The 15,187-nt window shown below is 44.3% G+C and overlaps 2 protein-coding genes across 6 annotated transcripts; one reads left to right on the top strand and one right to left on the bottom strand.

The window, feature by feature from the left end:
* The first annotated feature begins 183 nt into the window (after positions 1 to 183).
* On the top strand, positions 184 to 3,067 carry smim19 (small integral membrane protein 19). Of its 2 annotated transcripts, none has more exons than XM_086105793.1 (3): positions 184 to 454; positions 2,370 to 2,494; positions 2,755 to 3,067. In XM_086105793.1, exons 1-3 carry the CDS (start codon positions 351 to 353, stop codon positions 2,817 to 2,819), a joined length of 294 nt encoding a protein of 97 aa, XP_085961919.1. In that variant the 5' UTR covers positions 184 to 350; the 3' UTR covers positions 2,820 to 3,067. The 2 variants fall into 2 exon arrangements, with proteins under 2 accessions (XP_085961919.1, XP_085961918.1); XM_086105792.1 differs by having other exon boundaries at positions 189 to 466.
* pld7 (phospholipase D family, member 7) lies at positions 2,844 to 15,177 on the bottom strand. Of its 4 annotated transcripts, none has more exons than XM_086105783.1 (12): positions 14,879 to 15,177; positions 14,361 to 14,462; positions 9,462 to 10,340; positions 7,619 to 7,797; positions 7,222 to 7,402; positions 7,036 to 7,150; positions 6,833 to 6,960; positions 6,581 to 6,772; positions 6,346 to 6,485; positions 4,205 to 4,370; positions 3,972 to 4,071; positions 2,844 to 3,895 (listed from the first exon to the last, which is right to left on the bottom strand). In XM_086105783.1, the coding sequence occupies exons 1-12, from the start codon at positions 15,005 to 15,007 to the stop codon at positions 3,693 to 3,695; spliced, it is 2,514 nt and encodes an 837-aa protein (XP_085961909.1). In that variant the 5' UTR covers positions 15,008 to 15,177; the 3' UTR covers positions 2,844 to 3,692. The 4 variants fall into 4 exon arrangements, with proteins under 4 accessions (XP_085961909.1, XP_085961910.1, XP_085961911.1 ...); XM_086105784.1 differs by having other exon boundaries at positions 14,367 to 14,462; XM_086105785.1 differs by lacking the exon at positions 14,879 to 15,177 and adding an exon at positions 14,590 to 14,840.
* Between the last annotated feature and the right edge of the window lie 10 nt (positions 15,178 to 15,187).

The raw sequence follows: 15,187 nt of genomic DNA, 5'->3' as shown, positions 1-15,187 counted from the left end.
TCGCTCACAAATCACAATGAAAAAGACCATCAGCTTGTGTGGCAATACTGCATATTTATTTACTTGCTTACATTGTGGGGTAAGTGTAACCAAGTATTTTAGGAATACATGGAGAAAATACATTGGCCATTGATTTCGATCTTTTTGTATATTTTGAAAATTAGTCAACCGGAAACAGGAAGTGTCAAATACGTGACGTAATTCTTTACAACGGAGAGAAGCTAATTTGCCGTTGAGCACAATACAAGCTGGTTACTTTATTGTATCAAGTGTTTTATATTCCTGTACACGACTGCCAGCGCATAGCTTTTCAGACAGTTCATCGTTTGAGCGCTTACGCCGTGTTTTGCATGGGGGGTCACGGCCTTTCCATCGACTACTCTGTTCATGAAGCCTGGAACGAGGCCACCAACGTTTACCTGCTGGTTATTCTGGTCAGCTTCGGCCTGCTCATGTACGCCAGAAAGTGAGCACACGCCGTTTCTACTTCACCATTCCGATCGTTACGTGGTCACCCTAATACTGTACAAAGCGGCATTCCAATTTTTTTAAAGGTACCATTTGGCAACCTTTTACACTCAAAGGAGCCATTTCATTTATTTGCCGGGCTGTCGGACAGTGTGACGCATTATTTTGAGCGACGAAAAATCTCAACAATATATCCATAATTTTATTTAAATATTTTGAGATCACAATCTTACAATTTACATCCACAATTAAACAAACTAACAAACACAAATAAAATACTTTCTTCAGATAGTGTGCAGTTTTGGTGTCGCTAGTATGCCGCCTGCCAAATCTGCCTGCTAACACGTCTGGTGCGCTCAAACGTGTATAAAGATGCGAAGTCTGATCACCGAAATTGCACAAGGTCTGAAAAAAGAAGTTGTGGTGTCGCGAGGAAAAATAACATGGCAGTTTCCTCTCCTTCCATTTTCATTTCACAAGTATTTTTATATCAACATTGCCAACTAGTGTACAGTCAAAGAGCATAACAGATGTGATACACATTTGTGAGACAAATAACATACACTTGCGCTGGACATGTATAATTTATTTTCCCAACCTCCGCAGAGTCCCAACATAAGTATAAAAGGAACGCATGCAGCTCCGGAGCCCATGCTGTCGACCCCTGCGTCAGTATTTAGTTTCTATTAGTTATAAGTAAAAGAAGTAATCAACCATAACGTACCATGATTCATCCAGCTCAACCTTAATGTAGACAGTCTAAAATGCTTAATCAAATGAATGAATGAATGAATGCTGTCTAATAACCGTGATCACGTGTCATCAAAATTCATGTACACATCTCTGCTCATCCCCACTTCAACTTGTGAAGCTATTAGAAGAACGACCACAGCTAACATTTTGGATTTGACAGACGAGATATATTTTCGTCTCCACAGAAAAGGCTCAATGTCGCATTGATGTCACAAAACTGATGAAGCGCCATCAAAATGTATGTGGACATGTCAACTTCAACTTTTGCAAATGTCAGAATGATCGCCTCAATATTTTGGATTTTATGAACCTTGAGAATTTTCCTCTCTGTTATCACTCACTACAGAAGCTTAATGAGGAATAAGATGATCATCCACAAACCCAACATATTGTGGGGATTGTTCTATTTTGAGAGTTTGAAGTGGGCATAAGCACAGATGTCCTGATTAATTTTGGTGACGATTAATCACAGCTTTCTGACGTTGAGCAACGTTAAGATATTCTCTATAGTGAGCGTCGAGGGAGGAGAAAAATCTTCATGTCCAGAGAATCCAAAATATTGAGGCGATCGTTCTGACCTTTTCAGAAGTTGAAGTGGACATAAGTAGAGAGGCCGACAGACATTTTGGTTTTCTGACATTAGGCAACATTAAGATTTATTCCCCTCACGTTAAGTGTTTTAGACCCTCCCCAACCATCAACTGTACCATTTTTTTCACTTAGATAATTTATTCGCAATAACATGTACTACTGTGTTTGACACAATCTTCGGGACACTGACGTTCCTAAAAACACATATTGCTGGTATCATGAGCAACCCACATACCGACAGTTTATTCCTTTTCAGGAAAGCCCCAAAACAGCATGTTTGTTCAACCGTAACCATTGCATCATCAAAGAGCGCAAGTCATTTTTAACAATTGAGATAAGTCAGCAATTTTTTAAAAATAACACCCGTACTTGTGGACTGACCAATAGTAAAGATATGTGAAAATTAAGAGTTAATCAGTTGTACATGAAAATAATCTGTGCAGCATACTGGTTGTAGGCATGTTGTTTCCTGGAACCCCCCCCCCCCCCCCCCGAAAAAAAAAAATAAACGTCACCATTGACTTTCAGTGATGACAACTCTTGGTTTGTTAATGTAGGAATAAGCGGAAGATCATGCGCATCTTCACCCTGCCTCCCAGCGTTGGGAGCAGCCCAGAGCCCAACTTCTATGACAGCCTGCAGAAAGTCCGTCTGAGACAACAGTTGGAGATGTATTCTCTAGGTTGGTATCAGTTTTGCTCTTCGGTTGAATTCAATGGTTCCCAACCTTTATTGTGCGCTTGAGAAATTATCTCCCGGTAAATCACTTAACAAAAATGTCCCAACTTCTGTGTTTGACTTGTCCGTGCTTCCATGTACCATGTTGAGCCCAAATATTTTTGTCTCAAGCAATTCTGACCCATGAGTGAAATTGGATAATTTTGCACTGCACTGGCGAGGAATCCTTCGTGGTGTCCTGAAGTCCCCTTTTCTGTGTTCCAGCTCGCAAATATGATCAGCAACAGCATCAAGGCCAGACAGACAGTGTTCAGCTTGCCATGGAATAAGAGGTCTTGTCTGGACAAGAGAGCGACAAACAGTCCAATTCTTTATTTAGGCCGGTTCTTTTGCAGTGATGCATGGAGAAGACCCGACCAGTGACATGCATCAGTGAGGAGCCAGTTGTCACTTGAGAAACTTTTGTTACATGCTGGGAGTACGTAAGTGAATGATGTAACAGAGTGTGTGTTAGATTTGCTCCAAGTACAGTTCAATGTTTTTAAGTGCAATAAACATGTACTTTATTCAGTGACAACTCCAGTAACATGTTTATACATCCAGGTTCCTTATTTTTGCACACATGAGATATATTCTATCATAAGCGTTCAAATGCAATATGGCAACTATGATGACATGGTCACATTTGGTTTCGAGACTTTCCTTCAATTATCAAGTGATACAGAGGATCAATAGTTTATTGAAAACCACGTTTATCTACTGACCTAGTGCTTGGAAACATCGAAGCAAAGACAAATCAAAACGCCCACTCAATCAAACCCAGGCATACTGGAAGTTTTGCCACAAGAACTGACCAATTAGCGGTAGCTCAATCGGTCCAATGTGGATTCTGTGGAGGTAAACACACTTTCACAATGCTCCAGTTTGAGAAAAAAGGTCAAAAATGCAATGTGTTGTTGCATTTTGAAATTAATGGGAAATAACGTGCCGAACATATACAAATTGCTCCAGGCAAAAAAAAAAACCCCAAAAAACTGTACAGCTCAGATTGGTAAAACTGAGCACACAAACTGTACAAAAATAGGTTTTGAAAGCAACCATAAGAATAGCAATTATACACAAACGTTTCCCCGCGGCCGTCACAAAATAGCAAAAGGAAGCAATGAAGATGCAGAGACAGCAAAGAAAATCCCGTCAATAATTCAGCGTGGTATGCGAGGGCAGACTCTGACGTCGGCGGCCAACAGCGAGCTTGAGTAATGGGAGTCCCAGTCTCGGAGGAAGAGCTCTTCTGCTTGGCTCTGCAGAGTCCGCTGGCCTCGTTTGACCTCAGAGTCGGTCTGGTTCACCACCAAACTCACTCCGGCGGTCTGGGTGAAGTAGGTCTCGGACCAGTCGGATGTGCCTGTTCCACATGGGGGAAACGTAATTACTGTCATCTGCGGGAATGGCTGCGTCAAGAGGAGGAACGACAGACTGACCGATATAGAAGACTCTGTCTGTGATCATGTACTTGGCATGGTTGACTCGAGCAAAGGGGAGCTTCATCTGCTCTGCTGTTGAAGGCACTGTGAAAATTTTCTGCGTTGAAACAAAGAAAAAAAAAAAAAGGAAAGGTTCCGATTTGTACTGCCAGAGGTTTGCCAAATTCCAGGAATTGTCAATGTGACAAAATCTCCACCCGTTTGCCAAATCATGAGGTTCGATTACACACCACTTCAATGTCACATTTCATCGGCGGCCTGTTGAGAACCAGCAGCGACTGCAAGAAGGTGAACATGGCGGCAGGCGACTCCTGCCAGCAGCTGACCAGGAGACGGATCTTCAGACCTCGAGTGCAGGCTGCAGCGCGCAGGGCAGTGTCGATGGCGGGCCAGAACCTGAGGGTTGGACACCACCACGGTCTCAACATGGAGCATTTTTACACCGTTACATTGTTTTGGTGCAGGGGTGTCCAAACTCAGTCCTCAAGGGCCGCTGTCCTGTCTTGTTTACCATCCCTCCCTGATGCAACGCACTCAGGATCATTAGCTTGCTTCAAAGCCGATCCTTTGAACCAGCTGCGTTTCAGCAGGGAGGGACGGAAAACAGGCAGGACTTCGGCCCCTGACGACCGAGTTTGGACACCTCTGCTTTGGCGTGTCCCACGTCGGGGGCTGTGGAAGCAATTTTTTTTATTCAGCAATGCTAATACTCCGTCACCTTAACCGTAGTGGGGAGGTTTGTGTGTCCCACTGATCCTAGGAGCTAAATTGTCTAGGGCTTGATGCCCGGGCAGGGTCACCCATGGCAAACAGGTCCTGGGTGAGGGACCAGACAAAGCACGGCTCAAATTATCCCTCATGATTTGATTTGATTCGCTCTTCTTTCATCTATGGGAGAGCCAACGACTGTTAGCAAGCACGAGGCGACGAGGTCGAGGGCACACCACACCGGAGCGATCGAAGTGTGTCTCAGATCCCGTTTTAGCTTCACGAGCTGACCGCTACGTTTGCCGCGGCGGCGGCGACGGCGGCGGCGACGGCGGCGGCGCTTCTGTGAAGGGGGCGAGCGAACGCGGAAGAGATTAGCCGGCAGGTTAGCCAAGAACGGAGGTAGCGTCTTTTCACCACCGTCTTGCCAAAACGCGGCCGAATCTCCGACGTGTTGTTGAATCAATAACAACGATCGGCGATCATAAACCAACCGAGACGCTGTTAGGGAGGTAACAAGCATTGCGAAAAGTAAAAAAACCCGAAATGGCAGGAGCGTCGCCGAACACACGTCTTCATTGTTTATGTCTTGTGACCTGTTGTAACTGTCATATGCTTGTGCAGGAGTTTTTTGCCTCACTCAAATTATCCTCAAATGAGGGTAGTTCGAGCGTGGGTTTTTTTTTCTGCACCTCTCCCTCCCTTGTTTCTTTCTGACTTTCGGGTTGAGTGAACGCTGGCGCGTTTTGGCTGCCGCTGCTCAACCCGTATTGTTTTGTGTTTTTTGTTATTGTAAAGTGTCCTTGGGTGTCTTGAAAGGCGCTTATAAATAAAATCTATTATTATTATTATTATTATTACTGCTTCAGACAACAAAGTGTATGCAGGAAAGTGGTTCAGATTGCACGGTTGTCCGTGTCTCATGTGTTGTCTTGTATTATGGAGGTGGAGCTCGCTGGCTAACCTTTAAAAATATATTTGTCATGGGACAACACCGATGACTTTGTTACAATGTAATTAGTATACAGCTCGTATATAAAACGCTGACTGTGATAATAAAAAGTTCATTTTTCACTCCAAATAAGTCAACACACAGCCATTATTGTCCATAGAACTAAGGGGTAAAAGCACTGCTGGGCAATAATGGCAGCCATGCAAAATATTCACTTTGGACATTTTCACTAAGAGGCCGAATCACACTTGTTGCTAGCGGTTCAGACATGAATGGTTACGTGTCGACTTACTCTGTGATAGTTGTACCAGTCTGCTGTTATATAAATTGCACACTAACTACTAAGGCCCGATTATGCGGCCGTCTGATTTAATCGGCCCATATTAGGTCTTTAAAAATCTGGAATGTCGGCAGATTTTTTTTTTTTTTTTGTTGATCTAAAAATAATATTTACACATTACAGCATGAGACAGAGAGACTGCCAATTTTTCTCTCATGTAAAATTAAACAAACGACAACCTGCCTTCTGGCCTTACGAACGACTTCTCTTTGTAGCAAAGTGTCATTTCTCCTTTGTTGTCCAATGAAACAATATAATGTGGCATGTGGTAATAACACTAAATTTGAGTTGTCCAAACAAACAGCTAATTCGATATAATACATATTGCCAGGCTTATTACGATTGAGACAGACAAATAAGGAGTCGGTAACCTGAGTGGCTCGGTGAACTCAGACAGCGGAAGGTAGTTTGTGACAGATACGTAAAGGAATTCCCGAGCATCTTCGATGACGGACAAGATGGCGGAGAGATCGCCTGAGCGTCCGCGCGCTGAGATCTGCGGCGGAGCACTCTGGAGAAGAGACAAGCCAAGGAAGTGAGAGATTGAGAAATTTCAACTGACTTCTTCAAAAAGTGACGTATTTCAAAAGTGACGGTTGAACTCACGGACAAGTAGACTCGCGCCGGGACTCCATTCAAGTTGACCTGCAGAGGATGCTCGGAGCTGGACAGGGCCGTGAAGCGAGCTGGCCAATACGGCGGCAGAGATCCATTGAGGCTCCAGTAAACCTCAAAGATGCGAGCTGCATCCTGAGCCAGGCAGCCGCAATCCTCCACGGCGACGCCCACCTCCTTCACCTGGGAAGCACAAAGTGTTCAAAAAATACACACAAAAAAAGCTCCTCTTCTCCCTTTTACCTGATTCAAAGAGCACCAGTCCATGTTGGCGCTACCCAAGTACAAGTGCTTCTGATCAATCACCATCATCTTCGTGTGCAAGATACCTCCAGATAAAGACTTGAGATCAACCTCCCTGATCTTGGCACCTGACCAAAAAACAAAAGTTGCAATTGTCAGCGCGAGGTCATGCGAACGTTTCAAACGGCGAGGCCTTGATATACCCGCCGCAGCCAATTCACTCGTGTCCCAAGTCAACGTCTGAGGGCCGTTCACGGCTATATTGAGGTTCACATGTTTAGAAGGGAGTTGCTTGAGTCGCTCAAAGACCTGCCTGCCCTGTAAATATATGACGTGACATCAGAGGGCGCGGACGACTGTCACACGAGGCCCCGTGCCGCTCTTCTTACCTGAGTGTCGAGCAATTCGGCAAACTCGGGATCGTTGCTCCTCAGTGACACGTAGTACCCGGCGATGCCGACCGAGCCGTTGGCCTTGTCCAGCAGCCTCAGCCAGCTGGCCGTCGTGCTCTGCTGCGGCGATGGGCTGGATGGGTACAAACCCACAGGGATGCTCTCCACCAGATGAACTCTGAACATGTAAAACTCATTTGAAATGCAAACGGCAAATAAACCCAGTACGGCTCTTTTGGTTGTAAATGCTTTTAAATGTTGTGTTTTTAATTACGTGATGTGAAGCACATTGACGGGCCATCCAACATGGGAATTGCTTTTTTTTCCCCCCCACGTTTAATTTCTGTTGTAAATAAGCAACGTGATCGGAAATACGGCACTAGCAATTGCTCACCTGCAATCTCTGCTACACTGCTCTGTGATGGGGCTAATGCCCTCCGGCCAGTGCAGCTCAAGATGAGCAGCGAGCTGGCTGACCGACATGGGAAGGCCAAAGCGCCACGCGTGCATACCAAGAAGCAGCAGAGTGGCCGGGAGCAAGAAGAACAGGCCGAAGCCACTGCATCGGGATCTCTGCAAAGAGATGGGCATTTTTTTTTTTTTAAACCTGAAGGGAACAGTGAGTGAAAATGAACAAGATCTTAGCGACAAGACTGACAAACATCTTCGGAATGTGTTAGTGTTCCAAACGTATTTGTGCAGGGTGTGGGCAAACTCCTGTAGCTAATTGCGTGTCCCCAAAGTATTGAAAAATGGCCAAATGTTCTGCCTGTAATTCATATTTTCATTGTCAAAAAAAAAGTCTCCGTTTATTCATTATATTATTTATAATATATGTACTTTTTTTTTAGGCGATTAATTGGGTATTGGAATTTTAGTCTGTCAAATATCGGAATCAGTATCAGGCAATTTTTTTAAATCTAATATTTATATTGACTACAAAAATCTTTTCACAGGAATCTGGTTCTCTCCATATTATGTGAACTCGGAAGGTAGTGAGGAAGGGACTATGGTTCAACAATTAATTGAATTTAAATTGTCCGTACGATGTAGTAGAATTCAGAAGTTCAATGCTCGTGCATGTCCTTTGCACTACAGGGGGTGCAGTCCACATGTTTACATATCAATATTTTATGACACATGAAATGTTTGGGCAGCCCGGTGTCGAGTGGTTAGCGCGTTGACCTCACAGTGCAGAGGTGGTGGGTTCGATCCCGGCCTCCCTGTGTGGAGTTTGCATGTTCTCCCTGTGCCTACATGGGTTTTTTCCGGGTACTCCGGTTTCCTCCCACATTCCACGAACATGCATGGTAGGCGAATTGAACACTCTAACACCCCACCCTAGGTGTGAGTGTGAACGTGGCTGGTTGTTGGACGATGTGGGCCAGCGATTGGCTGGTAACCAATTTAGGGTCCTGTCTACTATCCGAAGACAGCTGGGACAGCCTCCAGCACACCCGCCACCCTCGTGATGTTAAACGGATTAGAAAATGGGTGGTTGGATGAAATGGTAATGCCAAAGATTTGTTTGCATTGTTGTTGTAACCATTTATGATTTCCTGACATATCCATACGACACACTTGTTTGGTAGAATTTTGTGACGTTGTCGTAGAGACCGCTCCAAAGACCGCACGTCCAAGTGTTAACAACAGGGATGGCAATGGCTAGGGATGAAAAAAGCGGAAAGGGGGCGTGGCCTGCACGTGGCGACCAATCACAACAAGTAAGACATCATACACGTCCAATCGCAGGGCTGTTTACAATCGGAAGATGAAAAGACTGATCGGGAGAGCTCGTGAAAACTCGACGATAAGGTACCTGACCCCCCCTAAAATTTTCTCAACGGATTTAGACGATTCACAAAAATGATCAATTTAAGAAATAAAACGGCGGATTTCCGCGTATCCGCGGAAAATTGCCATCCCTGTAACAACTGTAAGTGAATATTAATCCAAGGGCCATTTGCCTTTATTTGAGCGTAATCCTAATCAGGAAAACCAGATGTATATAAATGTGTTTATTGTAATCAATTTCTTATTTGTTAAAAAAAAAATAATAATACACGGGAAGCAAATAATTGAAAATCGCAATACGCAACGGGGTGTTGGTGGCGGCAGTTCGATTATTTTGATCAACCCTGGAAGGGACGCGGTGACGAGCAAATAAGATTGGACGAGCTCAGCAGTGACACCGTTGAGGGAGTGGCTCCGCAGTGCCTAGAAAGCATGAAACTCACTTGGGTCGACTTCGATAATGGAGCTTTGGAGGGCCGCTCCGCTACCACAGGACAGGCTGATTCGTCATCAATTGCAGCCTCTTCCTTTGCGACATCCTCGCTGTCCATTTCGCTCGCTTCCGACTCATGGAGATCCTTCGCACTGCCGGAATCATCCAATGCCTGATCATCCTCGCTATCTATGTCTGAAGATCTTAAGTCCTTTGACTCAGTTGCATTTGGACCTCGGCTTTCCCATGGTGGTTTTTCATCCACAATAGCCTCCGTTTGGCTAACGGGGGGTTTGCAAGTGAGCTCTTTGGCTATTCCAAGAGGAATATTCATCTTTGCTGCAATAAAAGGACTTTGTGGAGTTTCTTCCCCAGGTGCATCATGGGTGAGGGGGTCCACACACGGAAGGTGGCTTGTGGAGCAATCAATCTCGGTGTATTGGATATTGTTTTCCCCTGGTAAGAGACTCTCCCCTGCTCTGAGGGCGGGCCTGGGGCTGACCATCAGACTGGGCTGTAAAGCCTCCGACAACACATAGCTTTTGGGGGCAGCCCCTGCAGCCGTTGGTTCTGTGCTGCTCAGGCTAGTGGGGGCCTCAAAGACAACTTTAGGGGTGCGGACTAATGACTGGAGATGTATTTTTTCGCGAATATCAGCTAATTTGGACTTTGATGCATCAATACTTGCAAGTTTGTCAGCAGGCTGAACTACAGTGACAGGCGGCTCCTTTTTGGAGACAGGCAGCTCTGCGCTCACAACAGCGGGCCGCTTATGGAGCGTCGGGATGCGGGAGGCGCTTTTGCGGCTCATGTCGTCTCGCTCCTCGGATTCTCTTCTCGCGGAATTATCACTGAGACGGTCCAACACCACGCTGCACCGCTTCATTTGCTGAAGAGGACACAAAACGGATTAGAACGTGGGTGGAAACAAGATGTTCACATCATCTAACTTTTCATGTTCACATTTCATGCCTGGAAACAGCATATACAGTAATCCCTCGCTATTTCGCGGTTCGTTTATCGCGGCTTCAGTGCATTGCGGATTTTTTCAAACATATTCATAAAAATAAATAAATACATTAATTAGTATATACATGGAGTACAGCGGGCGGCCCGGTAGTCCAGCGGTTAGCACGTCGACTTCACAGTGCAGAGGTACCGGGTTCAATTCCAGCTCCGGCCTCCCTGTGTGGAGTTTGCATGTTCTCCCCGGGCCTGCGTGGGTTTTCTCCGGGTGCTCTGGTTTCCTCCCACGTTCCAAAAACATGCATGGCAGGCTGATTGAACACACTAAATTGTCCCTAGGTGTGAGTGTGCATGGTTGTTCGTCTCTGTGTGCCCTGCAATTGGCTGGCAACCGGTTTAGGGTGTCCCCCGCCTACTGCCCGAAGACAGCTGGGATAGGCTCCAGCACCCCCCGCGACCCTAGTGAGGATTAAGCGGTTCGAAAAATGAATGAATGGAGTACAGTACTGTATATGTTGCTCTATGTCAGGGGTGCCCATTACGTCGATCCTGATCTACCGGTAGATCTAAGACAGGTCCGAAGTAGATCCGAAGAGTGTCGAGGAGAAAACAAACAAACAACCATTTGTGTGTCTTTGTACATGTTAGTAACATATTTTTTTGTGTTCATGTACGCTGCACCCTAATCATCTTATCAGTCTCATTTTCACCAAAAAATATTTAAAAAATAAAATAAAGCAGGTAAATCTTGAATTTACGGTGGCTTGTGATTACGTCACCGGAAGTTGTTAGCGCTCAGCAGTCTGCAATTGCAGCTTGTGATCAGAGCTGTTGCGCTCTATCTTTTATCGCCATGATTCTCATTCAGAGTTTGCTTCGTGTACAATTCACCGAGGACACGGAAAAAGAATTGGAATCTAGGAGGGTCCAGGGAAGCACTTTAAAACGGTACGCGTGAGCTACGAGAGTTAACAGGCTGCAAAAGTGCGTCGCATGCCTCAGTTTCAGGCTGTTTCTCATCATGGCGTGTGTGTGTGTGTGTGTGTGTGCGCGTGCGTGTGCGCGTGCGTGCGTGCCGGTAAGGGTAGATCCCGGGAGGTTAGTTGATCGAAAAGTAGATCTTCGAAAGTAGATCTTCGAAAGGTTTGGGCACCCATGCTCTATGTGATTTGTGATTCGCTGTTGTTTTGCAGCTTCTTGCGGGCCGTTTGCGGACATTTTGCGGACTTAAAAAAATATATATATTCTTTTACCTGTATATGTTTATTGGTCGCTACTTCACGGATTTTCGTTTATCGCGGGTGATTTTGGTCCCCATTAACCGCGATAAACAAGGGATTACTGTAACACGAAGACAGCCGCCACCCATTTATCTGCAATCATTTCTTGAGGTACATCGGGTGTGTCCAAACTCATTGCATCATTTTTAAAAAAAAATATTTCATTTCAGGTAGCATTTGAACAGGGGAGAGGGCAACAGCATCCAGTTTTCGTAAGCGCATCATTCCTTTGTCAACGGCTGCCCAACTGACATTTTCACAGTTGCAAAATATCCTTGCAGCAAGAAATTTTCCTGTCCTCGACTGTCATAAAGCACCAGTTTGCAAGTCTTATGGCTGTTGCAATGCTCCAACGCCTAGTCCAATTTGGACTATCCATTCTGGATAGGGCTCTGTCCTTGACGAATCATGCAATGCAAGCCTGCTTCCATCACCGCTGCTGCTGAAAACCCCAAACCTCTACAACGGGTGTTTGTACAAAGCCAATACAAAACCAGCCTTTTCAGATCGCTGCACCGTAGCTCATCATCACCAAAAACTTGATTCAGCGGACAAAATATATTCAGCGATAAAGCTTTACCCATATCGACTTCAGGTTGTTCCACCATTCTGCCTTTTCGAACACCCTGTACCGTACTATAAACCTTGTAGCCAAAATATTAAACACAACTAATGAAATACAAGAGTATAGAAATGGCCTTTACATAAATAAAACAGTGTCGGTGTTATTCCTTTTACTGTTGGAATTGTGATAAATGTCTATGTTTATGGCAATGCAATAATAAAATATATATACATATATGTATATATATATATATATATCCAATCTATTCTAACAGTTGGTTGCAGAGTATGTATTTGATGTTGAAACCTTGGGCTCAACCAGCTAACATGATGACCTAACCCAAGTCCCACTTGTCTTCAATTATTTAACGCTTCTCAATTATAGATAAATGGATGGCTGGATGGAAAAATAGGTAGACTGGAAGATAAACAAGAAGCAATATTAGCTAGACAGCTCGACACTCTGATAGCCAGTTAGCGAAATACTGTAGCTAAGGATAGACAAATTGGTAGATAAGATATGAAATCCTTTGAGTCTCGCAATGGAGAAATTCCCGAATCACAGCAGCAAAGTTATGAAAGGAAGAAGTAGAAGAACAAAATATAGGAGCTGCTGGAAAGGCAGCCACTCTCGCGGCGCCATCTTGAAGTCAAAACAACACAACACATAAGACACAGACACTCGTGCAATCTCAATCACTTTTCCTGCATACACTTTGTTGTTTGAAGCAGTTATAAGATGAAAGAGGAGAGGATCAAAGTGTCCTTTCACCAGTGGATCAGAGAGGTCATGCTGAAAATGTGCACACGTCTGCTACATTACATAACTAGATAGACAAAAAGATAGGCGGATAGACGGATGGATGTGAGTGCCTTGAAAAAATATTTATACCCCGTGAACTTTGTCAGTGTGCCACCTTAGAACCTCAATCTTAAGTGTGCTTTTAGAGACTTCATGGGATCGACCAATACAAAGTAGCAAATCGTGGAACAGAACCGATACGTACTTTCCAAAGGTTTTTACAAATAAAAGTCTGGAAAATTGAATTGATTGATTGAATAAAAGTTTATTGTAAAATAAACGCATCTCTTTTGCACTCAGAAAAATTTGTTGTGGCTTGTTCAAAATGTGTTTTCGGCATCTATTTTCAGATATGACGTACAGTGGAATCTCCTGTCGCCTCGTTTTCAATTTTCATGTAGTATATCAATGTTTATCAGTCACACGGCGGGATAACTCATCATTGACCGCCCCAAAAGAATTTAAAGCTTGCTGCCATATTTATATCGATCTATCACAAATATTTTGAGCATTTTAGGGGACATGCAGATGAAGTTACCTTCAATTTGTAGGTTGCCGAAGAACATGACACATTGCCAAATTTTGTGTCTCTTAAAATTTGAATGTGGGGAGACACAGGAGAGCCGCTCACCGGGATAAGTCAGCCGTCTGTTGCCAGCAATGGTGTCAACTTAATTGCGCCTAATTAGCTATAAAAGAATAAGATTATTTAATAACCATAATTACTCGGTTTGTGAAATCACTTTGTTGCGGTGTACCATCTTTACAATTCCACCCACATTGAAAAAAAACTGAGGTCTAAAGATCTGAGCTTCATTTTTTTTCTCAAAAAATGATTACAGGCCATTCCATGGTTTAGAATTAGAAACAAGACATTTTTGAAACCTTTAAAATTTCATAACATCCTTAATTCTTAACATATTGACAACATTTAAACACGGGGTTCTTCCAGACATTTCTGGTGACGTTAGTCTGGCTGAAAAAAACATTTTACTTTTGTTGTTATGTACCTAGTAAGGTGGACTTTTTATTAAATAGCTAACTTCTGAGGGCAAGAATGGACTACACGCACACACACACAAACACACATAGCATTTTTCAAATGTCTATTTGCTTAAAAATGTGAAAAGTGGATGTATATCATCTTCGTTCCAACTCTAACTATGTGTTCCTAGAAAGCCCATCAAAGTTTGTGACTGTAAGGCCAAAAAGCGTGGAAAAAAAAAACATTCAAGGGGTATGAAGACTTTTTCACAAGGCACAAGACACAAAGATGATAGAACATTCATTGAGTTACCGATACCGCGTCATCGGTCTCCTCCGCGTATTCTTCATCATCAGTCTGCACTCTCTCCATCACCTCCCTGTGCCCAGTGTCAGAATCCGAGTCCTCGAACTCCTGGAGCAAAAAACACGAGTTAGTGAAGCCAACCGCCTCTAAAAAAAATAATGCGGCGTAGGTTAAGCTACAAACGATGAGTCATCAGGGCTATGTAAAAAAACGTGCTCAGAATGAAACGATTTACCATGACGCAGAAGCTTGCGAGTGCGAACACACAATGCTTCACAGTCACCAAAGTTTGTGACGACTAGCTACACGTCCAGAGTCTGGCTATGTGACGCGCTTGGTTATTTTCCAGCACGCTGCTACTGCTTCTTCTTCTTGACTTCCTTTCCTACAATTCTTTTCTGGCTTAGTCGGCTAGCGATGCTGCTATTGTCGCTGCTCGCGAGGAACTACGTGGCTCGCCGTGAAGTTGTCTTCGCTCGCCTGAGGAGGAAAAGGAGGCGGAAAGGTTGAGTAATATTACGCACCACGTACGTGGGTCTCTCCCGCAGGCGGGAGAATTGCCTCTTCGCCGTTGCGATTGTTTCTGCTGTTTGACCCTCCTCATCTCCATCACTGCGGTGGATTGATTTTCGGGATCGCAAAACCATCGGCATTGTTGAACTCTTTTTTTCCGGCCACCTGGAAGATAACGACGGTACGGTGTGTGAACAAGAGTGGAGTCTACTGCACTTTCGAACCGAACCAAAGTGTTCATTGGACCGATATGCGCCGCTAGTTTGCGCGCCCTAAAAAAACAAACAAACAAAAACAAATACAGTATAGCCTGCACCTTC

The sequence above is a fragment of the Hippocampus guttulatus genome, chromosome 2, assembly GCF_054856545.1.
Source record: "Hippocampus guttulatus isolate MCC_2025c chromosome 2, RoL_Hgut_1.0, whole genome shotgun sequence".
Classification (NCBI taxonomy): Eukaryota; Metazoa; Chordata; class Actinopteri; order Syngnathiformes; family Syngnathidae; genus Hippocampus; species Hippocampus guttulatus.
Note: the sequence above shows the minus strand (reverse complement) of the source record. Positions and strands in the feature narration are given on the sequence as shown.